This window comes from Taudactylus pleione, unplaced genomic scaffold (genome assembly GCF_031769625.1).
Source record: "Taudactylus pleione unplaced genomic scaffold, aTauple2 ptg000435l, whole genome shotgun sequence".
Classification (NCBI taxonomy): Eukaryota; Metazoa; Chordata; class Amphibia; order Anura; family Myobatrachidae; genus Taudactylus; species Taudactylus pleione.
This window is the reverse complement of record NW_028284837.1, coordinates 1713863-1740592: the sequence shown is the minus strand read 5'-3', so window position 1 is coordinate 1740592 and position 26730 is coordinate 1713863. Positions and strand designations below refer to the sequence as shown.

The window sequence follows — 26730 nt, the reverse complement described above, 5'->3', positions numbered from 1 at the left end:
TCATCTATACACATCACTGTCACTACACCTCTATCATACACCCTCATCTGTACACATCACTATCATTACACCTCCATCATACACCTCATCTATACACATCACTGTCACTACACCTCCATCATACACCCTCATCTATACACATCACTGTCACTACATCTCCATCATACACCCTCATCTATACACATCACTGTCACTACACCTCCATCATACACCCTCATCTATACACATCACTGTCACTACACCTCCATCATACACCCTCATCTATACACATCACTGTCACTACACCTCCATCATACACCCTCATCTATACAAATCACTGTCACTACACCTCCATCATACACCCTCATCTATACACATCACTATCACTACACCTCCATCATACACCCTCATCTATACACATCACTGTCACTACACCTCCATCATACACCCTCATCTATACACATCACTGTCACTACACCTCTATCTTACTCATAGTTTACACTCATATTCTTCTCATTTAGTGATACAATACTCTAATTAAATGTATATTATATATTGATATATACACAGTTTTTTTCCTTATACCTTTATTATACACTATCTACTTTATATGTACTGTATGATTAATGGAGCACACACATTAATCTTTGATGATATATATATATATATATATATATATATATATATATATATATATATATAGTTATGTTACTTATTATACTATGTAGGACACTCAGTGTTTAATATATAATTATTTCTTGCTGTATTGGTGTTACAATGTGAGTTCATCAAGTCATCCTTCTCTATACTGTAGGTAATTTGTAACTTTTTTTTATCTAAAATGATGAGTTTCTGTTCAGTAACATGGATGATGGCAATGTTTATTTTCATTCAATTGATTTATTCCCTGGACCAAAGATGCAGACTGGATGTCCCAGCTCTTGAGGGGTTAACACAACCTGGAAATATCATGATAGGAGTTTTGATGCCTATTTTCATGGACAAAGTTTCCCAAAAAATTTTCTTCACTGAGAAACCTCCCATAATCAAATGTTCACCGTAGGTATTGTTTAATATACAGTATATATTACCTCACTGATTGTGCTGGATCTGCAAAGGGATTGGGGGAATGTAACAGAGTTTGCTGTTTTGTCAATTTTTTACTTTGCGCAACTCGCAGCGAGTTTTCGTTTACTTTGCAGTAACAGTCACTTGATATAATAGGTGGTCATCAATAAGGTACCTGTTTAACGGATCGGTGACTTTTAGTGAGTGGCCACAAGCTGAAGCTCATGAAATGAAGGTCAGGAGATTGGAGAGGAGTATATTTTTGGCATTTGGTGGGTTTGGATAGTTATTATTGCTGTATTATCTTTTTGCATTTGTGTGTCTATTGTAGTTGTTTTGTACAGTATGATTTCAACATTGTTGTCCTTGTCTTTTGGATCAGCCTGTTATTTTTCATTTGTGAATGTTGTCTGTTTTTTTGTCATTGTTTTTTCTGCATTAATTGTAATTAGCCTTTTTCTGTGTAAAGGATGTGAGAGAAGAATGGATGCTTAGTTTAGTGAGGTGGAAGAAGAGGTCATAGGACCCCAACAGCTAGTGGATGATGGTGAGATGGGGCTGAGGAGGATGTGATGAGATGTCAGTTTGCATCTGGCAAACCCAGGTCAGGGCACAATATTAGGCTTAGTTTTGAAAAAAAAATGTAGTCCTGTCTGCAACATTGTGCAGTCTATAATGAATCCTGGGAACTCTGGCAAACAAAACATCAATGCACAGGAAGAATCAGTTGTGGTCATCTATGTGCAATTCTGGAATGTGGAGATCTCTGATATTAAAAGATCCACACAGCAAAAACTGGCAGAGGAGAGAAGAACAGAAGAACAGAAGAATGGACTTGTGAGGACCAAATACTCCATATTCAGTTCTGCTCTTATGAGGAGGAGGAGCTGCGGCAGACATATCATTCCAACCTGAGATCCTCCCTGTCCTAAATGTGTGGGACATAGATTGACCACTGTCTCCATCTCAAACTGGTGAGTAACAAACACTTTTTCAAATCATGGCATGTCTTTTATTTTTCTGTTTGCAAAAGTCATTTATTAAGGTAATTAAATAGGCATAATAGTAACCAAAAAGGCATAATATTTCAGTCTTTCTATACAAATTCTCAAACATTTAAAAATATATTTTTTTAAATAAATACAAGTACAATTATTTTTTATTTTTCTTAGCAAGTTCCAAAAAAATAAAAATAGCCCAATCTGATCATAGGACACTAGTAATGGCTGTGATTTTGATCCCATTGTCCAGTCCCTATGTATACTGCATGTTGTAGTTTTTTTTCTTGAAAGACCAAAAAAGTGTTATGCAATTGTCTAGTGTTCTTTTTTCAGTGCTGTTTTTTTTCTCACAGTACCACCAAAAAGATTCTGGTCATATATGACTCATAAGGACGCTGGCAAAATAGCTATGAAAATTCCAAAGTTAAAATATTTAAAACAAATTGAGTTTATAAACAGTGAGGAAGATAAAAAAATATTTAGTTGCAATCCATTTTGCACTCTTATTTCACTGGTGTGGCTTGGACACATGCTTTAGAGTTCATTATTTGTTTAGACATATTGTATCATAATAATGCCCAATACCATGGTGTTTTTTTGGGGGGGGTTGATTTGTCAAAATTGTTTTTATAGTAACTCAAAATTTGTTATACTTTTTTGCCTTGTTGTTAAGGATGACAAACCAAATAAGAATGCATTGCCAGTACTAATGGAAACCAAGAATTCTAATATGTATTTGTAAATGAAACAAATTTACAGGAAGTGGGGAAGTTTAATACTTTCAAACTTGGTTGTCTTGCCAGGTCCATCACATGCCATCAAAACACATCCATCACAAGTACATTCTGAGGAGCAACAGGAGAAAATCTTTGTGCTTGTGGAGGAACAAAAGTATACAGAGGTGAAAACAACAGAAACCAGTAATGTCACACAGGAACAAAGGAACAAGAAAAGAACCTTCTGTGACCAGTATGTACAGGACATTAGATGGTTTTAGAAAAAAAAACAGTAGTTTCGCTTTATGCGTGAGCAAACTAAACAATTTAAGTGCATTACTACACATCACAGAAAACTGACACATGCCACAACAGCATCACAGTTCACCAGATTAAGGGATATATTTATCAAAGTTTGATTTTGGTCTATTTTGTGTTTTGGATGATTTTGCATTCGATTTGCATTTGATTTTGAGCATCAGAGATTTACTGAAGTCAAAATCGAATGTGAAATCAAATATAAAACCGAATCCCCTTTAAAATCGAATATCGTCTAAACATCGGTACTTTTACATAGACCAACATAGAATCCCCTGATTTACTAATATTTGATTTGAAAGCGAACACCAAATCATACACAAATTTGAACACAAAATCCCCAAAATAATAGACTTTCTTCATGCTGGTGATTTTAGCATGACCAGGTGCCAATTATACAGAAACATGCACAGATCAGTGAGATCTGTGCATGCTTCTGTGCAAAGAAAACCTATTAAAATGTAAAAATAAAAAAAAAACATGTGGGGTCCCCCTCTATATGCACAACCAGCACCAGCCTTTTCTGAGCTGCTCCTGGTTGTGAAAATACTGGGGGAAAAAGAGATAGGTTTCTCCTTTATTATCAACTACTAGCTCCAGGCTCAGTGATGCTAAAATTGCCAGCATGAAGCTATTATTTTGAGGATTTTGTGTTCAATTCTGTGTTTGATTTTGTGTTTGATTTCGACATGGGCATCCAAAACCGAACAAGAAATCACTAGTCAAAATCAAACCACATCGAATTTGATTTAGAAATGGCTTACAAAATCAAATTTTTTTAAATTTGGGATTTTGACAGTGATATCTACATTTGATTAGCTTTGATATCAGGTGAGTTAAATCAAACATAAAATTGTTTGCAAATGCAAGCTTTGATAAATATACCCCTAAGACTCTCATCGCACTTGAGAAAGAATAATCAGACATGTGCTTGACATGACACAAAGCAGCATTCTGAAATTACAAGTCAATTGTGTACCGAAATTGTAAGTCTTCAATCAAGCCATAGTCAACTCTTACCAGGACCAAGTATGGTACATCAACTTTCAACAGCCAAAAAGAGACCCCACCAATATCTTCTCCAACTAGTCCACCAAGACAGAGTGTAAGATCCCTGGGAGGCGGAATCTTAAGTGGATCAGATCTTGAGGAACATTCCAAAAATTAAATGTTATTGTGATATAATTACATTGCAATCTTTCTTATTGAAATTAAACTTAGAAAACACACTTTATTTTCAAAAAGCAATCATGTTGGTCAATACATTATATTGTAATCGCTATATAAGATGCTTTACACTACATACAGTCTGGTAACTTTATACACAAACTTAACACATCAAACATATTTTAACATCACATCATTAATTTCTCAAAGCAAACTTTGTACACTGACAACATAAAGAGGACATTGAGTAAGGTCAGAACACTAACATTGGAGGAGTGGTGGTACCTCTAAAATTGTAAATGTTTATGACAATTATTAAACTCGCACTACAACACAAGTGCAAAATGTGTAGGGACATATCATGTGGGCTGGTTTATATAGATTTTGAGTTACTTGTAATAGGCCACTTATGTTTGCTTATAGGCCTCAGATATCACATTTCAGCAATCTTGCTGCCCTGAGGTCCATCAATTGTTTTGCAAGTTAATCCTGTGCATTTTCATTGAGTTTACATCTCCCTGACTATTAAATCTAGTGACTTATAGCTTTAACAATATTTGGAATTGATTAAGTCAGAATTCTTGCGGGTTTGTCTTTTGTCTTGTTGTATTACATATGGTGACTAGAAACTTGCTGGAAAATCCCTGGAATTACACAAGTTTTGCAAACTTGCAACCTATAGTATTACATTCCCCCCTGAATATTGTGAAACCATTGGATTTTTTTTCAGTTTATGAGTGTTTTATCATTTGTTACTGTTCTTTAAAAACAGATTATATTGTAGATATACATTGTGTTCCTGAACTCAAGTGTGATTTCTGACCAATCATTCATGCTTGTTTGAAAGGCATAATAAAATAATACATGACATGTTGCTATAACATAAACTTTACACACTGATTCAGGCTCTCTTATTTTCTAGCAGTTGACCTAAGAGTCTGCTGCTCCCAAATATAAATTACTGGTACCCTAAAAACAAAATAGAATAACAAAATATTGGAAGTGTTATCAATCAAGTAAATTATTATTTTTATATATAGAAAATTAAAATAATATTTACTTTTTGGTCAGCCCATCCTTTTTTGCATATTTTATAATATGCTAAATAATCATATCCTTAATATATATGATAGAAAAATTGTAATTATCAACAAAATATCCAAATACAGAAAAAATGTGTCTCTCAGTCCACCTACTGCAAACATACTGTAAATGAGCACCTCTATTCTGCTTTTGTTAAGTGCTGAATATTAATTAGTACTGCTGCAATTCGTGGGTCTGGCTGATAATCAGCATTGTGAATGTATAAAAAAATTATTTTGATGTCCTTACATACTGCCTATTTAATATTTTCAGTGAATCAAGAGTGTGAATGGACTACTTCTATTTAATGTGTGTCTTAATTCTCCTTAAATAATGTATTTTGGAAAACATATTCAGAAATATGTTCTTTCCAATAATACAAAAAGCTAACCTATATTTCGTGGCAATTTGGAATATACCATTACATTTTCGTTTACCATATTATAAATTTAATTTAATCACCAAATAAATTACTAGAGATGAGCGGGTTTGGTTTAGAGAAAACCAAATCCACCCCAATTTCACATTTCCAATGGGATCTGTGTCATGACTCAGGGTTTCCTACCTGACTTGTGCAATGAGTCTCAGTTTGTGGTCACAAAAAAAAGAAAGAAAAATGTATTTTTTTTCCTTAAACTTGTGTGTGTTCAAAGTACTTCTGACAGGCCAGGCAAGCAGTGATACTGTATCTAAAAATACTAATGGTCAGTAGGTCGAGGCACAGCCACCACCTTAATATCTATACAGTGAGTCGCAGTTCATGGTCACATGTTAAAAAAAACAGAAATAAAATATTTTTTTGCTTAAACTTGTGCGTGTTAAAAGAACTTTAGACAGGTCAGGCAGGCAGTGATACTGTGTTTAACAACACTAAAGGTAAGTAGGTCTAGGTTGGACCACTGATTTAATATCTGCGCACTTGTTAAGTGAGTCGTAGTTTGTGGTCACTATTTGAAAAACAGAAAAAAAATATTCTCTTTGCTTAAACTTGTGCATAAAGCAAAAAGAGGTACTTTGAAAGGAGAACAATTTAAATATATTCAACAACATAATTTTATTTAAAGCAATAAAGTTTTCACATTTATATAATAGATATTTCCTTGCTGTAGTTAAAAATGGTTGCTAGCCAATTTATATACAAAAAAATATGAAGATAACTGCGCTATGGATGTATCTGATGAAATAGTACTGTTAGATTTGTGCCATAAGAAAAAATAAAATACATAAAATAGAAAAATATATCGATATGTGAAACATATTTTATTTTAATTTAGAATTCATACTGATCAGTAGACCTACAACACAGCAATAGTAATATAGATATAAAACAATGTATAAATGATTAAAACAAGAAATAATAAAAATAAATTAAGTTGCCAATGTCTCTAATTTTGTTGTACAAAAGAGATACTTATTTGCATTTATTCTTAGAGCTCATACCATCAACTAATTAGCACTGTAAATCAAAACAGCCGCGTTTGGCTGTTGTTGAATAGTAGTTGGTTATACTTCAAAGTGTTTCCTTTTATAAAATCCACTAAACAAAACAATGTCAATATACTGTAATCATCAAAAGATGTTGTTACCTCATACAGATGCTGATGTAAACATATATTGTACCTGATGGCTTTGCTTGCATTAGATCTGCATCCAATATCCGCTATAAATGTTCCCGCTACCAAATTCCAAGTTGATTCCATTTCACAAGAATACCAATTCCTCACCTGTACCGGGATATTAAAAAAAACTAATAATTGCCCTACAAAATGCCATTGTACCCACTATCCACTTAACCACAGATATGTGGACAAGCGGTACTGGTCAAACAAAATATTACATGACTGTGACAGCCCACAGGGTAGGTGTATCACCTTCATCAGTGGGAACTGCAGCAGGATTTAACAAATGACACTAGCTCATTCACAAGCATTCTACTCTTTGTATCACCGGCTTCACTAAGAAGCATACCGATATTTGCCGCACGCCGGATTCAGTGGCGCTCCAGGCGATGACCCGGCTTGCCCAGGTCTAGAGCCGCTGCTGTATCTGTGATATCTCCTGCATTACCTTTATGATTAATAGCCCCGATCCCATTTCTACAAAAGTAGGAGAAAATTTTAATTTTCACCTGCTTTTGTATAAATTAAGTGATGATGACCCCTTTATGTTAGTGTGGGCTCTACATAAATAAACCCCTCAGTATAAGATTCCTTCAGGACAGGAACACCAATCATGTTAGTACTCTTGCCAGTCTGTTAATTTGTAGCTCATATTTCTATCTGCTTTTCTAGATATATTTACACTGCTTCTTCTAATTTACTGTGTTTATATTTTGTTCTATGCAACTACTGTAACTGCATTTACTCACCCTGTCTTATGTTTATTTATATCCTGAAGATTCCGGTTGGACTCCTACCAACAACTTTTAACCATAATGTTTTCAGTAAAAGAGATTAACATGAACCCCAGTATTCTCGGCAACATGACATTAGGATTACAGGTGTACAAGACGTGTAATGTGCCTCACTATGAGGTACAAGGAGCTTTACACTTGTTATCTGAATCCAGCACAGTCATCCCCAACTACAGGTTTCGTGGGCAATCAGCCTTCAGTGCTGTTATAGGATCTGTCTTTTCCACAAACTCAATGATGTTGGCAAATATGTTGGGGGTATTAGGATATCCTCAGGTAAGAATATATATTTATTTATTATGCAGCCCCTAGTAGAGTATTTTTAATTTAATGATCCCTATATTGACTTTATTTTACTTATTTATTATCAGTTACGTATATAATACCAGTATATTCTGTTGCACTTTACAGTTGGGAACAAACAGTAGTAGAACAAAACTGGGTAATAACAGACAGACAAAGAGGTTAGAGGGTCCTGCTCGCAAGCTTACACTCTATATAATTACATGAACTAGTGATGCTCATGGTATGGAATGTGAAATATACCCTTTGCATCCTCGCGACCAAATATATTTAATTTTGAGATCACATTAACATGACCTTTTGTATATACCAGTGATAAAAATTATTTGTTTAACAGTTTGAGCGTGACTTTACTGTCTTAATTCCAAGAGGCTCCCATACCAATCTGATAATTCACTCATTTGTTGTCCAATGCCGGCAGGTATGACAAACCAACAGTAGAAATTGGGGTTGATGAAGGGAACCTCTTCTTGACATTTGTCTCTCGGGACTACTACACCAGCAGATCTCTCACTCCTCCTCCTCTGCAATTATGCATGAGACCGAGCAGCAGAGCCTGGTTGTAGAATCTTTAGCCCCCACTTTTCTATCACACTGTTAACTGAGAATTAATATGTTTCAACATTATTTTTCACTTGAAAGTTTCTATAACCTATGATACTAGGTTGAGAAATAATCCACTTACCTGTCATATTGGAAACAATGCAACTCTATCCTATACTTCCCAGTGGTCCCCATCTCTTACTATCAATTCACTCAGTTGCTGTCCAATGTCATAGATTGGGTTTGATGACAAAGACCACTGTTGACTAATTATCCTTAGGGGTCACGATACTGGCAGATCTCTCACTACTTTTCCTCCACTTATTTTAAGTATGAAAGGAGCAGCAGAGCCCAGTATTGAATCTGATGTCCCTAACTTTCTATTTTTCCTATTGCTCTCTGTAATATACCTTTTGCTGGCAAGAAGAAATTAACATTGCTACTTTATTGGATTTTCCAATTAACACCAACTAACCTGGTGTTTTTTATATTGTATTACATGTTTCATGTTGTATTGTCCAGTATATGTTTTTACATATTTTGCCTATATTCATCCAGGTTTTAGAACCTAGATTCACTCTTTTCACAACCAACACCTATTGCTTTTCATTACCCCATGCACACACTCGTTTTCAGGCAGAGCATTCAGACTTCATTTGGTTAAATAGGGAGAACATTGTGTATTATTACTGTACATATGAGTAATTTTCTTTATTTTTCCAGATCAGTGCATTTTCAAGTATCTCTCTTCTAAGTAATAGAATAATGTTTCCCTCATTTGTCAGGACTGTTCCCAGTGATAAGGAACAGTCTAAGGGGCTGGCTAAGCTTATTCTGTACTTTGGTTGGACCTGGGTGGGTCTGTTGGCTGCGGGAAATGATCATGGCCTACAGGGAATTCAGCCCATCAGGGAGGAAATAACAAAGGCCGGAACTTGTGTGGCCTTCACTGAATATATCCGTTTATCTCAGCCAGACCGCAATGCTCCCCATATAGTCAAGCTCATCAAAGAGTCATCAGTTAAGGTCATCATTATCTTCGCATCTGATGCTGATTTGGTTCCTATCATGAGTGAGATGTTGAAACAGCAAATCAAAGGGAAGATTTTTGTCTCGAATAGTGGTTGGTCAATGTCTAATTTGTTCTCAGCTGGAGGCTTTTCTCAGGTTTTATCAGGATCCATTGGTTTATTTATCAACAACAGAGTGATTCCAGGACTCAGTGACTACCTGAACGAGGTCCGCCCTTCATTGGTTGAGTCCTGGGTGAACTTATATTGGGAGAAACTCTTTAATTGCCAATTTCGCTATCTGAAAAACATAACTATGGGTTCTACAGTGAAAGAGTGCACAGGAGAGGAAAGTATAGACAGCGTCAGGAACAGCTTTATGTATACCAGCGGATTAAACTATACACACAGTTATTACGCTGCTGTCCATGTTTTGGCCAAAGCTTTGGAGGACATGATAAAATGCAAATCAAAAGAAGGAACATTGTCTAATGTGATCTGTAAAGACATTTTTAATTTTAAACCATGGCAGGTAATGTTATGTCCAGAATGTCGTATTTTGCTACTGTAATTGTTGAGAATGTTCAATGTACTTAGCAACAGTTATATATGTAGCACACACATGACCAAACAGTAAGTTTTTGAATTGCGGAAGGAAAGCAGATAGAAGATACAAGTGGGCAAAAGCAATGTGCATACCAAAAACCTATTATAATCATGCCAGTCTATTTAGAACTTTCTGTGGTTTCCTTAGGAAGGTAACCTCATATGATAGCAGTACGATCATTGGCCTAGAAGCTAGGCTTTTTCTTGTGGTTTAAAGTAAAGACAGATTGCACAGAATAGAAATGCAAACAGGAGATGTGTGTGTGTGTGTGTGTGTGTGTAGTGTGTGTGCACTACCTCACTTCTTGGCCCCTCTATAAAATGGGTAGCTGGTCTGCAAATGTATTACGGTCTCAGTCTTTAGACCTGTCTCTCACAGGTACAGACATGGCCTCCTGGCCTTGCTTGTCTGCCACAAAGTCAGACAAAGTCTCTCTTGTTGTCCTCCCTGCCTGACAGCAGTTCAGGATAACCAGCCACCTGGCCTGTAGTTTGGCTGCTACAACATCACATACACAGAGATTTGTGGTCCTTCCTGCCTTGCAGGTCTGGACATGGCCTCCTGGCCTCCCACTGACCTGGCTTGGCACACTGGGCTCTTTGGCTACCTCAGTCCTCTTTGGACTGACTCCACATTCAAACTGACTGGTCTGCCTCATTATCCTCACCTGGAGCCCCTAGGTGTAGTCGGGTTCAAGTCCCAATGCCGGAACACCGGCAGCAGTGAAGATCCTGACAGCTCCAAAGGCAAGTATTTACTAACCCTACTCCCCCTAACCCTAACCCTCATTTATGGGTGCCTAAACCTAACTTCCCTCCCTAGTGCTTAACCCCGACCCCCCTCTAAGTGCCTAAATCTAACCCCACCTTCCCCGCAGCCTAAACCTAAGTCCCCCAGGGGGTGCCTAAATCTAACCTCCCCCGGGGGTGCCTAACTCTAACCCCCCCTTCCCCTAGCCCAAACCTAACCCTCCTGGGGGTGCCTAACCCTAAGTCCCCCCGGGAGTCCTAAAACCTTCCCCCCTGCGGCTGTCCGCATCCAGCACCTGGCTTACCTTAATTCAGTATGCCGGGCATCGGGGTCCCAGCGTATGTCACACCTGTCATTAGTACCTTGCTGAGATTTGACAGTCGGGAAGCCGGCGGTCGGCATTTCACCTGTTGGCTTCCTGACTGCATCCTGTGTGGTCACACCTCCTTTTTGTTCCTTGTGTTGTCAGATCTCTCCAGCCCCACACTATGGCCCTCATTCAGAGGCAGTCGCAAGAAGCGACCGCTCGCTCTGAGTGAGGGTGGCCACTTGTAATTTTAAGTGCGGCCTCCTGGTCGCTAGCTAAGCTGTTGGTTACCACCCACAGCTTTAGAGACTGACCAGGTTGATGGTCACGATGGTCAAGACCATCGCGACCATCGAGGCTTATGACGCGACCCTAAGGCAACCGCAAGCCCCAGGGAGCTTCCTGCACTGATCGAGCAGGAAGCTCTCCACTGACATCACTGCTGATATCAGTGTGGCTGCCCACAAAATGGCAGGCTTTTCCATTAGGAACGCAACCGTTTGTGTAGCCACCCACCCGCCCCGCTTACAAAATGGGGTGAGCTGTCGATCAACATCAACAGCTGCCTCTTTTGTAGTGAGCTCCGGAGCGAGAGAATTTCTCTCTCGCTCCGGGGCTTGCGCATGCGCAGTGCGGCCGCTGTGCATGCGCAGGGCCTTAACATCGACCCGGTAGCGAGCGTCCAGTGCTTGCGACCGGGTCTGAATGAGACCCTATATCTATGGCTCTCTATTGCCACCTAGCTTGATATTGCCACAGTGCATATATGAGTATGTTTTTGATGTTGCTTACTTAATTGCCATCACTAGACAGAGAGTGCAGCTAACGCTAACCTAGAAAGGGGTGAAATACCAACATAGAAGGGGAACCAAAGAAAGAGGAATGGAATGAATGGAGCCATCAAAAGGGGTCAGTGCAGGATATGTTGGGGGTAAACACATGAGATTAATGTAAAGCCAATAGTTAGTATTTTATTCTATGTGAATATATCGGCTGCATGCCAAGCTAAACACCGAATATTGTAACTGGTAATTATCAGGACATGTGGGGAGTGCATCATATCTACATCAATGATTATCTATAAGCCAACATTTAAATTATCCAGCCTAGATGAACTTAGTCATTTTTCTTGTGACTGTAACACAGACCACAATTATCATAAGCTGCCTACCTACAGAGTTGCCTAAGGGCTTTATCTGGGAGCTCAGGTTTTTCAGAGAGGCTTTACCACACCACTTATGATGGATCAAATCTCCCTACCCCCACTCATTGCTTCTTTAAATGGCACCGGATGGAAAATTGCAAACACCTATTCGATATTCCACCAGTATCTGGGTCCATATGAGCCCTCAGCAGCTCTGCTCATCTACTTAGTGTCAGAGAAGGTTTTGGTTGAGTAGGAAAATTTGTCTGGGCGGTCTTCAATGGTTTGGCCTGTGGCCTTTGGTTCCATTGAAGGAAAATCCAAATGCTACAGCACATGACAATTCTGTGACATGCTTGAGAATTATGTGCTGCCATCTTTGTGGCAACAGTATGGGGAAGGTTCTTACACGTTTTAACATTAAAATAGCCCCTATGCACAAAGCTACTCCACTGAAAAATGTTTGATTATATTTATATGGCCTGCACAGAGCATTGACTCTCATATGAGCACCTTTTGGATGAATTGGAATGCTGACTGTGAGCCAGCCTTACCATCCAACATCAGTATCATCAGCTATGTTCAAAAATCTATTGGAAAGCATTTCTAAAAAGTGGAGGTCTTTATAGCAATAAATGGGGACCAAATCCATATTTAGGCCTATGTTTTTGGAATGAGATGCTCAGCAAGTGAATATGTGTGTAAAGAAAGATGTTTGTTAAGTGAGACTGTCCTCAATATTTCAATATTTTAAATTAGAGAATATTGTACAATAGTGTCATTCTGAGTGGTGATTTGGTGGAACATGTGTAAAAAGAATGTCAAGCTGCGTTCCGAAAAAATATTAAAATATACAGTTACTATATTTGATTAACTTTTGATACTCCCTAAAATCATATTAGATTATATATTTTATGAATTCAGGAGAAAGATAAATATATACTGAATGCAGTCACTATGGGGTAACTTTACTAAGAATCGAGAATGGTCGAGTTTAGTTTTTCTTTATTCTCGATTTGCATCGCTGAATCTAAGGTGATTTTCCTGTTTTTCATCTTGCAAATTTACTAAGAAGTGAGTTTATCTGAAAGTGAGTTGGCCGATGGTGAAGCAGATTGAGATATCTCCCCTGAGTGTCAAATGAAGATGAGATTACTCACCCGAGATTGCAGTGTTTTCTCTCTGCAAATCTCTCCTGAACTAGCAACCTGCAGATATCAGTGAGATATGTGCTGGCTGCTTGTGTGTTAAGACATGTAAAAATGGGTTAATGTTATTGAAAAAAAATTTTGTGAGGTGCCCCCCTAAAGCATAACCAGCCCCGGACTTGCCAGCCAGTCCGGGTTCTTAAAATTACAGGGAAAAAATGTGTAGGGTTCTACTGTAATTTAAGAACCAGCACCAGGCAGCAGGGCCAGACCTGGTTTTAAATATAGGGTGAAAAAAAATTGTGTGAGGTTCCCCCTATATTTAAAACCAGCTCTGGACCCTTTCTAGTAGGGGACTGATGCCACAGCCAGGGGAGCCCTTTGACCGGGCCCCCCAGCCGCAGCATCAGTCCTGACCATTATTAAACCCAGGCCAGGGATCCCTGGGGAGTTGAGGACAACCCCAATAATGGGTCCCCCTCTCCAGGGCACCCCTGTTCTAGGCTGATAGCCTGGGGCTATCCCCGCCACTCCTGGTTGGTGGGTGGCGGGTTGATAGTGTAGGTGTAGTGTAATAATAGAGAAGTTTTAACATTGTCTTTATAGTAGAACTGCAGGTCCCAGCAAGCCTCCCCTGCATGCTGGTACGTGGTGAACCACAAGTACCAGCATGCAGGGCATTAATTGCCTGCTGGTACCTGTAGTTCACCTGTAAAGAAATGTGTAAAAAAACACAAGATGTACAAATCGTGAAAATAGAGTTTTATTACATACATACACACATACTCACCTTCTCCCAGATGTTCATGTCTCCTTGTCACTGTAAAGTAATTCTATGGAAGTACCTGAAAAAAAGATCAAATACTCACCTTTTGTCCAACGATGTTCTTTACAGAAATCCAATAAGGCACACGGACACACTGTAACAACACGCTTCAGCATGTTGTTACAGTACGCAAATGACAGTTCATGGTAATGAGCTGTCATTAGTAGCGGGCCACGAGCCAATCAGCGGTGGCTGTGGCATTAGTCCCCCACTAGAAAAGGTCCGGTGCTGGTTTTAATTATAGGGGGACCACTATTCAATTTTTTTCCCCTATATTTAAAACCAGGACTGGCCCTGCAGCCTGGTGCTGGTACCTAAGTTACGGTGGAACCCTCCTCATTTTGTTCCCCATAATTTTAGGTACCAGGACTGACTGACAAGTTCAGGACTGGTTAGTCTTTTGAGGGGGGGGACCTCACGTCATTTAAAAAACAAAAAATAACCCTTTTTTAACATTTACAGAAAGAAACACACACAAATCACAATGATTTGTGTATGTTTCAGCCAAACTCGCAGCTCTGGAGGTGAATGTTCAAAACTTCAATTTGGCAGAGAGTTTGCAGGCATCTCACCCGAGCTTGTCATCTCGATTCTTGGTAAATTTGCGAGCTGTATCTTTTATGTGAAAAGTACTTCTGAGTTTGCCCAATGGTGATAAGATTTGAGTTTGCTATCTCACCCGAGTTTTATGAGTGAGAAGAGAGAAATCTCTCTCTAACTCACCCGACTTTGCCTTTATTCCATTTGTGAGTTGAAAATCATGCCTAAACTCTCCTGAGATGGTCATCTCGACCATTCTTGATTCTTAGTAAATGTACCCCTAGGTTTCCATTCACAATGTCAACAGGAGAAGGTAAAAATTGATGATACTGATATTTAAATTGTTGACATCATCAATGTTGACACCTGCAAAATGTTAACCTTGACAGAATGTCAAGATTTCCATTAGATTTAGAGTTAGGGTCACTTTTAGGGTTGGGGATTTTGTTAGGGTTAAGGTTACCAGTAGGGTTAGGGAAACAATTACATTAAAAATACTATGTTGTCATTCCAACAATGTTGACATAACACCAGTGTTGACATGATTGTAAATGTTGACATAGTAAACCATGTTGACATTCTCATGTTGACATAATGAATGTGTGGTACCCCAGACCCTAGGGGTACTTACAAATGCTGGGTCCTATGTGAGATATACATAGAATAATGTGTATATATAGTGTAAATATTTATATTGTTGTGTATTTACTATGATGGGGTTCTGGTAACCCAGAGCCAACAAGGGAAGAGAAGAGTGAGAGTAATGCAGTGGTGAGCAGCAGTACGTCACATGACCTAGAACTGGCTGGAGCAGGAGGCTGATGTGGACAGTTGGAGCAGTTGATGGGTCCAGAATCTCAACATAGTAGATACACAACACACTATATATACACATTATTCTATATATATCTCACATAAGACCCAGCATTAGCAATTACCTAGGGTCTGGGGTACCACATATGTCTACATTGTGAATGTCTATAAAATATACCACACCCATATATCCATAGTATATTCTATTTTAAACAGTTTACATCTTAATAATTAAGTTCAATAGACTGCATAGATATTATGAGAATCTGCTTGTCTGGATTTGTAGGGTTTGTCCCAGGATGGTTCAATCCTTCACCCCATGTGGGTGCTTACATGGCACGCCTCCAAATAACATCAGTCTGGGGGGGAGGCTCACTAGCTGGGCCTCCCCCAGCCCTCTCCCATCAGTGTATGGATGCTGCATGAATTCAGAATCCGGGGTCTGGCACCGCCGCACAGCTACGGTGGTAGGGGTCCCCAACCTCCTGATTTGACCACCTGCAGGCCACTTCAGCCCATGGGTGGAACAGCGGGACAGTACTGTCCCACTGAAATTGGAATGTTGGGGAGGGGTGGCGCCCCTGTTCAACCGCACTGGTCAAACACCCCTAGAGCCGGCCCTGGGTCTCATACATGGCAGGGATGTCACACACACACAAATACACTGCAGAAGATGAGGAGGAAGACTTCCAGCATGTCAGGGAAGTGGAGGCATAGGACAGTGGTGCCAGAAGGTAAGTAATTATGGACTAATTAAGTTATTTGTAATCTTCCAATTGCTTAATTAGTCATTACGGGTGTCAGGGGTTCTGAAGCAAGTTCAGAAAATTGTTCCTAAAAATAAAGATTTTAGGAAAAATTTTACTTGCTCTGAAGGTGCAATCGGTATGGCGGGTGTCAGGCTCCCAGCGTAGTCCTAATGACAGGCGTCAGGATTTCAATGCCTGTCATTAGACCCCTACTGGGATTAGACAGTCGGGAAGCCGGCTGTCGGCATTGCGACCGTCGGCTTCCTGACTGCATCCCTTAAAAGGCCATTAATAGTAAATGCAAAACCAAGAGTGTTTTGCATTTAACATGATTGCCCTTTTAAATCTCACTGTCAGAACTGCCAACAAGCATCTACAGTATTTAAAAAGCTGCTGCTTAGCAAGTGTCGTCAAAGTGTTTCTATGCATTTCATCTATATCAAACTTCATCAGGGGAATATGTTACTCTACTGACAAAGTCAGGTAAAGATAAAATATCTATATGTAATTATTGTGGCTTTTCTCATGTGGTAACAAATCTTTTGGAGAAGAGTCAGGCAGGACTGTGGCTACACACTGTAACAAACAGTTTTATCACTTTGGTAAGTGAGCACATCATACTTTTTACTGTCTGTACATATTTTTATCGCTCTCCAAACATATTACACCAGTGGTTCCCAAACGGTGCGCCGTGGCATCCTGGGGTGCCTCGGGACACTTGCAGGGATGCCTCAGGTTGATGGTCCAGCACCAAATCAAATTATTTATGGTCAATGTAATGTGCATATGTGGACAAACAGAAGCGCAAACATGTCCACCACTATATAACTGAGCCTAAGGATGACAGGTAAGCACAATTTACTTTACTACATTTTTTTCTGAATTTCTCAATAACAAACTTTTTGCTTAGGGATGCTGTGAACATTTAGCTGATACTCTAGGGCGCCGTGATTCAAAAAAGTTTGGGAACCACTGTATTACACAATTAGACATTTGTCCTTTCAAATAATTTGAAGATTACTTCACTGCCAATCAACCAAAGGACATTATTGGGAATGTACTCCTGTATTATTACTGTGTTATTACCATTGTGTACATTTTGTGAAAATTATCTGCACTTAGTATTTAGCGTTTATTGCAAGTACACACACACACAATGCAAATATACACTTATAAAGGAAATCCTATTTTTAAATAAGAAAAGAACTATGCACTTTGCAGCTCCTGCACTATATAAGGAATGTGAGGATTAAACTGAGCAGCGGAAGAGACATTTACTTTGATGATAATGGAGACATCCCTGCAGTCTATGACATTGTGAACTGGAGGCTGACCCGAGAAGGGACTATGGGACAGGTCAAGGTCGGCAGCTATGACACTGTAGCATCTTCTGGACAAGTTCTCAACATCAACTCTAGTCTGTTGTTGTGGTCAATGGGAGCAAAAGAGGTGGGCAATTGTAAAAAGTATTAGTTTAATTATGAAGTGTTATATAAAGGAAAAGATGCATGACGTTTTAAAATAAGCTATTGTGTTATAAGGACTGATATAAAGGTTATTTATGAAGAAATTGTAATGTAAACTAAAATATTGTATTCTTCTACATGTAGTTCAGAATAAGCTTTATTTCGTGTTGTATATAGTAGTCATGTCTAACGCCTTAATCACAATCAACATGTCGATCACAGGGCACTTTTTGGTAGATCATCCTTGTATTTAATACTCTGTAATGAATACATAAAGGGACAGATTGCACACATCCCCCATTTCATATTATGCAACACAGTTCTCTCAGTTCACATTATACCACAATGCCTCCAGATGACATTATGCCAAACCATTTTCCCAGTTCACATTAGACTACAGTGCAGGTTTCGATGATGCAACTCATAGTGTTGGATGTACCAATCAGAATATAAATTGATATGTGAGAGTTATGTGGGGTACACCCCTGACTGACCCAGCCGCCAGCCAACCACTCAGATAACTGAGTTGCACACTCTTACCAATCGGCTGCTCAATATGTCTGGCCAAACATCACAACTGGGTGGGCATCTAAATTTGCTTGCCCAGTTGTTTTGCCATTGTAGGCAGTTTCTGTGGCCAGCATAGTGGGTCGGTTGGTCGCCTGTATGCAGATGCACATATTATATCTGCAAAATATATCACAACTTCCAAGCTGCACAGCTGACGTGATATATCTGTGAAAGACATCATTCACAGATATATAGTGTGTACACATGGCCAGATGCACTGAATGATCTACATACAGTGCGTACCCATCAGGTGATAAGGAGATAATTATTTGAAATGTAATAATAACTAGCTGGAGTACCTGGCATTGCCCAGGATTTTAAGAATGTTTGTTTACACATCATCCTCCAACAAACCTTTCATTAGGCAGGCCTCACAAAAAGTGTGGCAAGCTTCCCCATCAACAGTCCTAAGGTCTTCGAAGGAAGTAGGACCTGTAACGGTGTAAAGCAAACTTCGGAGATAGAAGCATTCAAAATTTGTCGGATGTACAGTGTAAACACGGACAAGAGCTTCTGTTGCTCTGATACCAGGATGACCATCTACAGCGACTCCCTGTTTTCTGCACTTAAAAACTTTTGGAGAAGCATTTCATGTGTAATATTTTGGCAGCTCACAGTACAGCAGGGTTCTTGCAAAGTCATAATTTTGACACAGTTCGAAGAAAGAAGTCAATGTTGTTGCGCAATTTGGTATAGTCAGAGAGCTGAGAATGCTGGCAAAGCCTGCTAAAGCTCTCTTCGATAATAAACATTAAGATCATGACAAAACATGACAACACAAAACACTTGCTCTGAGGCCCTACCCATATGCCGTGAGGCCCCACAATGACCGTACAGCAAAAATTATGTTTTTTAATTAATTAAAAATTAACAGTAATTAATTTCATTTTCAAATTTTTTTAGTTACCTCGGCCGTGTTTTAATTCGCTCATATGTAACATTTCACGATCTTCGCTTGTAAACTGTAGATTTGTATAGAAAGACAGAAGGACAATTTTTTTATTTTATATAGTAAAGATAGAAAAGAAAAAAATAGTAGATAAGCTAAATCCTTTTGTAATTCCAGATCTGACCTGTAGAGGGCAAATGCTATACAAAAATTGTTGTGCTTAATTGATTAAAAATTAACAGTAATTTCGATCTCAAATGTTTTTAGTTGCCTCGGCCGTGTTTTAATACGCTCGTATGTAAAATTTTACAATCTTGGCTTGCAAACTGTGGATTTGTATAGAAAGACAGAAGAACAAATTTTCACTTTTATATAGTAGATGTTGAATGGAATTTTTGAGGGAAGAATATTTAATGAGGGGGATATTGTATGTCTTTCATAAAAATGCACATTTTTGCAGGTAGGGAGCGATTCAATAGTTTGAGATAATTAGCTCCCTTGTATAGTGGCTGGGATCTAATTCAATTGTTTGCACCATTAACCCTGCACAGGTGTGGCAGCTGCATTCTTGCATTAATCAGCTGCAGTATGCCCAGGCCCAAAACCCTACTTTACACAGAAAAGGGGGCATGGTGCCAAATTAAGCTATGTATTACAATTGTTATAAATAAAACTTTATGAGATCTTTATTTATTATAGGTGTATATAATAACCTGGAACACATTCCCTATATGCTAATTAGTAATATATGTTAATAAGAATGAAATCTAAGCCTGTCTCCGTTATTTCTATAGGTCCCCCGCTCAGTCTGCAGTGACAGCTGTCTCCCAGGTACCAGGAAGGCGGCTATAAGAGGACAACCTGTGTGTTGTTTTGAATGTGTCCTCTGTCTGCAAGGAGAAATATCTAATGCCACAGGTAAATGACAGACCTGCTGACATCCCGAGACACATGAGACATTAGTAAAATATTAAATGTTTGGAGCAAAATCATTATTAGTGTTTATTTATAGGCCACTACAGATTCCACAATGTTCCATGGTTTTACAGATATAAAATAAATGAAAGAAATAAACACCATAGCATGAATATAATTTATATTAGCAGTTCATCTGTATTCACTTAAATAGGTCCATTCAGTTGTCTTATTTTCATCTAATACTGAATGACTGACTATTGTTAGTCTATTGACTCTACAGTATGTGCTATTTATTACCCTTTTCATTTAGTGTATTTATAATGTCTGGATTTCTCTTCTCCACCTTGTTTGATTATAGTTACACATGTTTTGCCTTATAATGAAAATGAAAAAAAAATGAGGCATAACAATGGATAGTCAGTTACTGTAGTATGGATAGAGGCACAATTTGCATGCCTGTGCGTGGTCAGACAGCAGATGATTCAGCCTAAAACATGAGATCTGGGTTTGATTTAACCTTTAGCTAATTAGTGCATTAGAACACAAGACCTGAAAAACTAGTAGCCTGCCAGTACATTATAACTTGCACAATGCAAGACTACACTGTGTGTAATATAGGCATCTTCATTTGTTACAAAGTTATGGTTAAGTAAAATCCAAACATTCTTCCAACATTGTCCATTGTAACTTATCAACTTAATCATTAAAATACATCAAATAAATTCATTAAAGTATATGCTAAAGTATTGTCAGAAGTGCACAGCTGTAATAATTGGAAATAAGTTTTTTAAAAGGAATATATCTAAACAAAAAGAAAACAAAATTTTAAAACATTAATACTGTAGAAACTTTTTATAACTGATGATATAATGATGTCATTATTTATTTCCAGTTATTTATATAGTGCACACATATTCCGCAGTGCTTTACAGAGAATATTTGTCCATTCACATCAGTCCCTGCCTCAGTGGAGCTTACAATCTAAATTCCCTACCACATGCTCACACACATACACACTTGGGTTAATTTTTTTTGTGAGTCAATTAACCTACCAGCATATTTTTGGATTGTTGGAGGAAATTGGAGCACCCAGAGGAAACCCATGCAAGCACAGGGAGAATATACAATAATGTAATTTATTATTATTATTATTATTATTATTATTATTATTATTATTATTAGCCTTTATAATGATTTATTGTATTATTATTATTATTATTATTATTATTATTATTATTATTAGCATATATTATTATTAGTATTATTAATTTAATCTGCTATTATTATTATTATTAGCCTTTATAATTATTTATTGCCTTATTATTGTTATTATTTTTATTATTATTATTAGCCTTTATTCATATTATTAGCCTTTATTATTAACTATTGTTATTAGCCTTTATTATTATTATTATTATTATTAGACTTTAATATTATTATTAGCCTTTAAATTAGCTTTTATTTATATGGTGTAACAAGGGTTTCATAGCACTGTACTTATCCATAGAACATACAGGTTTACATGAGTATAAAGTAAACAAATTAGACAGATAGCTACACAATTTAAGATAAATATATAATTAAATTATTAATCCTCAAAATGTCATGATAATGCACCAAAACCAGTAGGAGAGATATACTTCTGGAAGAGAGTACATTCCAATGGGAAATGGTTGGATACAAAGAGATGTGGAGAGCAGTAAGGTTTACATTCTAGAGGGTTAAAAGTAGGCAAAATTAGGTACTGTGAAATGTGAGTTTTTAAAGGCATGGGGTAAGCTGAAAGTCATATAAAGTATTAGAGGTTATTCCAGGGTATGATAGAAGTTTGAAATAATTCATGGAGAGGGAGTGTGAGTAGGCTGAGGTGGAAAGTTTTTAATAAGGTTGGAGATGTGGTGGGAAGAGTGGTTGAGGGCTTCCTTGATGAGTGAGATGAGTATGAATTTGATTATGAAAAGCATAGACAGTCAGTGGAGGGACTTACAGAGTGGGGAAGTGCTGATAGAGGAAAATGAAGCAGGCAATGGAGTGGAGAATAGAATTAAGATTGGCAAGTCAAGAGTGTGATAGCCAGAGATAAGTTTTAGTAGCTTCCAGAGTGAGGAAAGTGTCAGCATTTTCAGATGCTTTGGCAGTGAATGCAAGAAGATTGGGTGATGCACTCAAAGGGTGGTGAAATAGAGAGTGGAGTCAAGGATGACACTTGGACAGTGGACTTTGGAGACAGAGCCAAGGAAGTCATTGGCAGTGGAGAGATAGATTATTGAAGGAGTGAAGTCTTTGCTGTGGGGGCATACAATATATTCAGTTTGAGAGATGGTAAGCCTTAGGATGGATTGTGATATCCAAGAGGAGATGACTGTCAAACAGTGCAAGATACAGGAGTGAGCAAAAGGTGAGTGGTTAGGGGAGAAACTACAAAAGTTGCATGTCAATTGCAAACAGGTGGTATTAGAGCAAGAATGATCGGATGACCTTAGAGAGAAAAGAGTTATTGAGAGAGAAGGAAAGGGAACCAAAGACAGATGTTTGAGGAATGTCCATCAGAAGGGGGAAAGAAGGGAAGGTGTAGATGATAGTTAAAAAAGAGGCACAGTGATTTAATAGGTATTAGAGATTGAATAGATATTAGAGTACTGTGTCATGGGGCTTATGATGTGAAGGATATGGTTTCCTACCAAAATAACCTCCTTTTTGCTTATCTCCCCATAAAATTTATAGCATAAACATAGCATTCTAATAAAATGGGGAGAGGGATTACTTGTTCCAATTTTTTTTATTCCAGTAATGTAGAAAATCAGAATAGACACATAAACACTTTGCTGAACGGTATTCCTAGATTTTATTTTAGCTTTCAGTTTTCTGACAGTTTTATGATAGCTTGTGCTCAGGACGTACTTCATAAATACTTTTACTTTTCATACCATGACCTGAAAGTTATTATGGTCCCTCTCTCATATAATATGTGCAGCAAATATTGTTTATTGCCTTTGCCAAAAACATTTTTAATATTATTTGTTAGCTCATTATTCTGCTAGAATAGAGATACTGTAGATGTTTCTATGAAAATAATTTCTTACTATAATATTACTATTTTCTTTATCCCTTTCATACAAAATATACATATATAAAAAAAATTCAGATTCCATTGATTGCCTGAAGTGCCCGTGGGACCAGTGGCCAAATCCTCAGAAAACGAAATGTCTACAGAAGCCTATAGAGTACCTGTACTATGAAGATCCATTAGGAGCATCACTGGCAGTGACAAGCATAATGTCCTCCTCAATTCCTGCTTTTATTTTAAGACTTTTTGTCCACCATAAGGACACACCTATAGTGAAAGCTAACAATTACTCTCTAAGCTGCCTTCTGCTGGTGTCCCTGTCTATGTGTTTCCTCTGCTCCGTAGCTTTCATTGGGTATCCACAACCTGAGAATTGTCTCCTACGCCAAGCTGCTTTTGGCCTGGTGTTTGCCATTTGCATCTCATGTATTTTGGCAAAAACGATCATGGTGGTGTTTGCTTTCATGGCCACCAGACCGGGCAGCAGCCTAAGGAGATGGACCACACCTCAAGTGTCCTACATGATCATTTTTACTTGTTTTCTTTTACAGTTCCTCTTGTGTGTCACTTGGCTGTCAGTCGACCCTCCTTTCCCACAATACAACACTCAAACTAAACCAGGACTCATAATTGTTGAGTGTAATGAGGGTTCCCCCATTGCATTCTGGGCCATGCTGGGTTATCTGTTTCTTCTGGCCACCATTAGCTTCATAGTGGCCTTCCTGGCTCGGAGACTTCCTGACAGCTTCAATGAGGCCCAGTTTATTACTTTCAGCATGTTGGCCTTCCTCAGTGTCTGGGTCTCCTTTATCCCAGCCTCAATCAGTGCCCAGGGAAAATACACAGTGGCCATGGAAATATTTGCCATCCTGGCATCCAGTTGGGCTCTGGTGATCTGTATGTTTCTTCCTAAATGTTTTATCATAGTGTTCAGACCTGACATGAACTCTAAGGAACATCTCATGAGAAGAGCCCAAGATCAGATATAGATAAAATGATTGGCAATAATTAGATACTATCAGTTGAGCTTTCATGTAAGAAAAATATGAGTTGTATTATGAAATATCTCTGATTAACTTTAAAGGGATTATGTCTAATTACAAAGAAATCCAGTTTGCCTTACAATAAACATTTCTCAAAGAGTAGATTGTATTAAACTGATATGCTTCTGAAATGCTGTATGTATTTAGGGCCTGATACAGAGATGGACGCTACTGTGATCGCAGCTGTGATTTCATATGCAATGTTACTGCGAAAATATACTAATGTTAGCAAAGATCACCCGAGCTTAAAGACGCCCACTGCTACCTTCTTACCTATATATGATGACACACACCAGCATAAATAGGTAACATCAATGCACATTGGTGGACATCTTTCGTTTGCAGTCTTGGGAACTCTTCAGACACGCAGAGCTGCTTATGCACTCGCAGTGGCTATTTTATGCACACCCATGTAACAGCATTTAAACTACCAGATACAACTGTGTCTATCAGATCACCCACCCCACGGTCTCCACCCCCAAATGTTGACAACCTGTCACTCACTCTGCGATGGATTCCTACGTGCATTTGTGATTGCAGTTTGATCGCTGCGCATGTGCTGTGTGGCTTACATGCATGCGCGATGGCAGACAATCGCTCGATGGCATGTGTAATATAATTTGCATCCATCTCTGAATTAGGTCCTTAGTTATATGGTAATAAAATTTGAAAAAGAAAGATTACCCAATAAATATGAATTCTGGTCTCCTTTATTCTAGGTACATGTTATATACACTTGGGACCAAGTTATGTCTTTTCTTGTATGTGCGACAAACAATTTTGTTATTAAGCATCATTTAAACTGTTAAACTGTCTTTAATGAAGCATACTATCAAATTCTATGCATGAGGGATGAAGAGTGGACCAATTAGTGTAAGGGGAGCACTCACAAACATCCAATCACAAGCAGTTTGTTTAGCTGGTATGCAATCGGGAAGCCGACTGCCTAAATACCGGCAGCCGGCTTCCCGACTGTGATATCCCGGCAAGGGTGAAATGCCAGGCATCTAGATGTGGATGCCCGGCATTTCCCCGACGCCGGGAGACCGGTGCCCGGCATCCCGATCGTAGTGATGACGGGCGCCGCGAGCAGACAGCCGCGGGGGGGGGAGGGTTAGGTTTAGGGCTCCCGGGGGGACTTAGGGGTAGGCACCCCCCTGGGAGGGTTAGGGTTAGGCTAGGGGGAGGGAGGGTTAGGGTTAGGCACCCGGGGGGGGACTTAGGGTTAGGCGGTATTTCATACCGCTTCCGTTTAGCTTTGGTGACTGTCATCATTATCCTGTATTGTTAACTTTCCCTGATGACTAGGATTTCCCAGGTCCATCTTTCTGTTTCCATGTTTTTGCTTTTGCATAATTACAATCTTGCTGTAGGTGGCTTCTGTCAAAATGCCCCTATTATGCACATTACACACTTCCAGGCGCAGGCTGCTAAAGACAGGAATAAGTGGCTGAGTTTCATAAATCTGCATCTCAACATTTTACTGAGCTGGGTCATTCGATGCAAGTTAAGCTGCTTCAACTGGGACAGTGCATGGATTTTTGTCAGCTTTAATTTTGAATTTGCACATAGTAAAAAAGGAAAACTGGTGTTTTCACACAGCTGAAGCCAGAGAAGGATGCAGGAAAGCTAGAGATGTGCGGACCATTTTTGCTAGTTCTGGTTCTAATTTGTCGGCCAGTTTTGGTTTTGCCAAAGCACCATGACTGATTTTGGTTTTGGAGTTTTTTCAAAAAATGTGCAAAAAAGCTAAAATCTCCTAATTTGAGCCTTTTTTGTTCCTATAGTTTATAAACCTCAATAACATTAATTTCCACTCATTTCCAATCAATTTTTACCACCTCACAGCTCATAATTATATTGTTTTCATACAGTTTAGGCCAAAAGGTTGCACCGAGCCAGCTGGCTGACTAAGCTAAGCAGCAACAGTGGGCGGCACAAACACATGGTAGTTCAACATCCGACATGGCACATTAGGAAACAAATGTTTTTAATAATCAAGAGGCATGAGGTAGATGTATGTATGTAGTTAAAGGCAGGTAATGGAAGGGTTGATTTGTAGTAAATGTAATTTTTGTTTTGGATTCTGATTTAAATTTTTTACAAAAAAAACAAATTAATTAATCACATCAGTCCTTGCCTTAAAGGAGTACTTTGGTGGTTCTGAATTTTCTTTTTATAAATCAAAGTGGCCGCAGGAGATGCTGTCTGTGGCCATAAAAAATCTTTTGGACATTTTTGACATTCGTCATCCACATGTAAAAGATTTTAGCAGCTGTGGCAGTTCAACTT

The 26730-nt window shown here is 38.5% G+C and overlaps 1 protein-coding gene across 1 annotated transcript; it reads left to right on the top strand.

Annotated features, from left to right (window-relative positions):
- Positions 1–1722: 1722 nt before the first annotated feature.
- Positions 1723–24384, top strand: LOC148505886 (extracellular calcium-sensing receptor-like). The gene is made up of 7 exons (XM_088447603.1): positions 1723–1909; positions 2852–3017; positions 7730–8021; positions 9315–10133; positions 17707–17934; positions 20205–20328; positions 23474–24384. Exons 1-7 carry the CDS (start codon positions 1723–1725, stop codon positions 24382–24384), a joined length of 2727 nt encoding a protein of 908 aa, XP_088303729.1.
- Positions 24385–26730: the final 2346 nt, after the last annotated feature.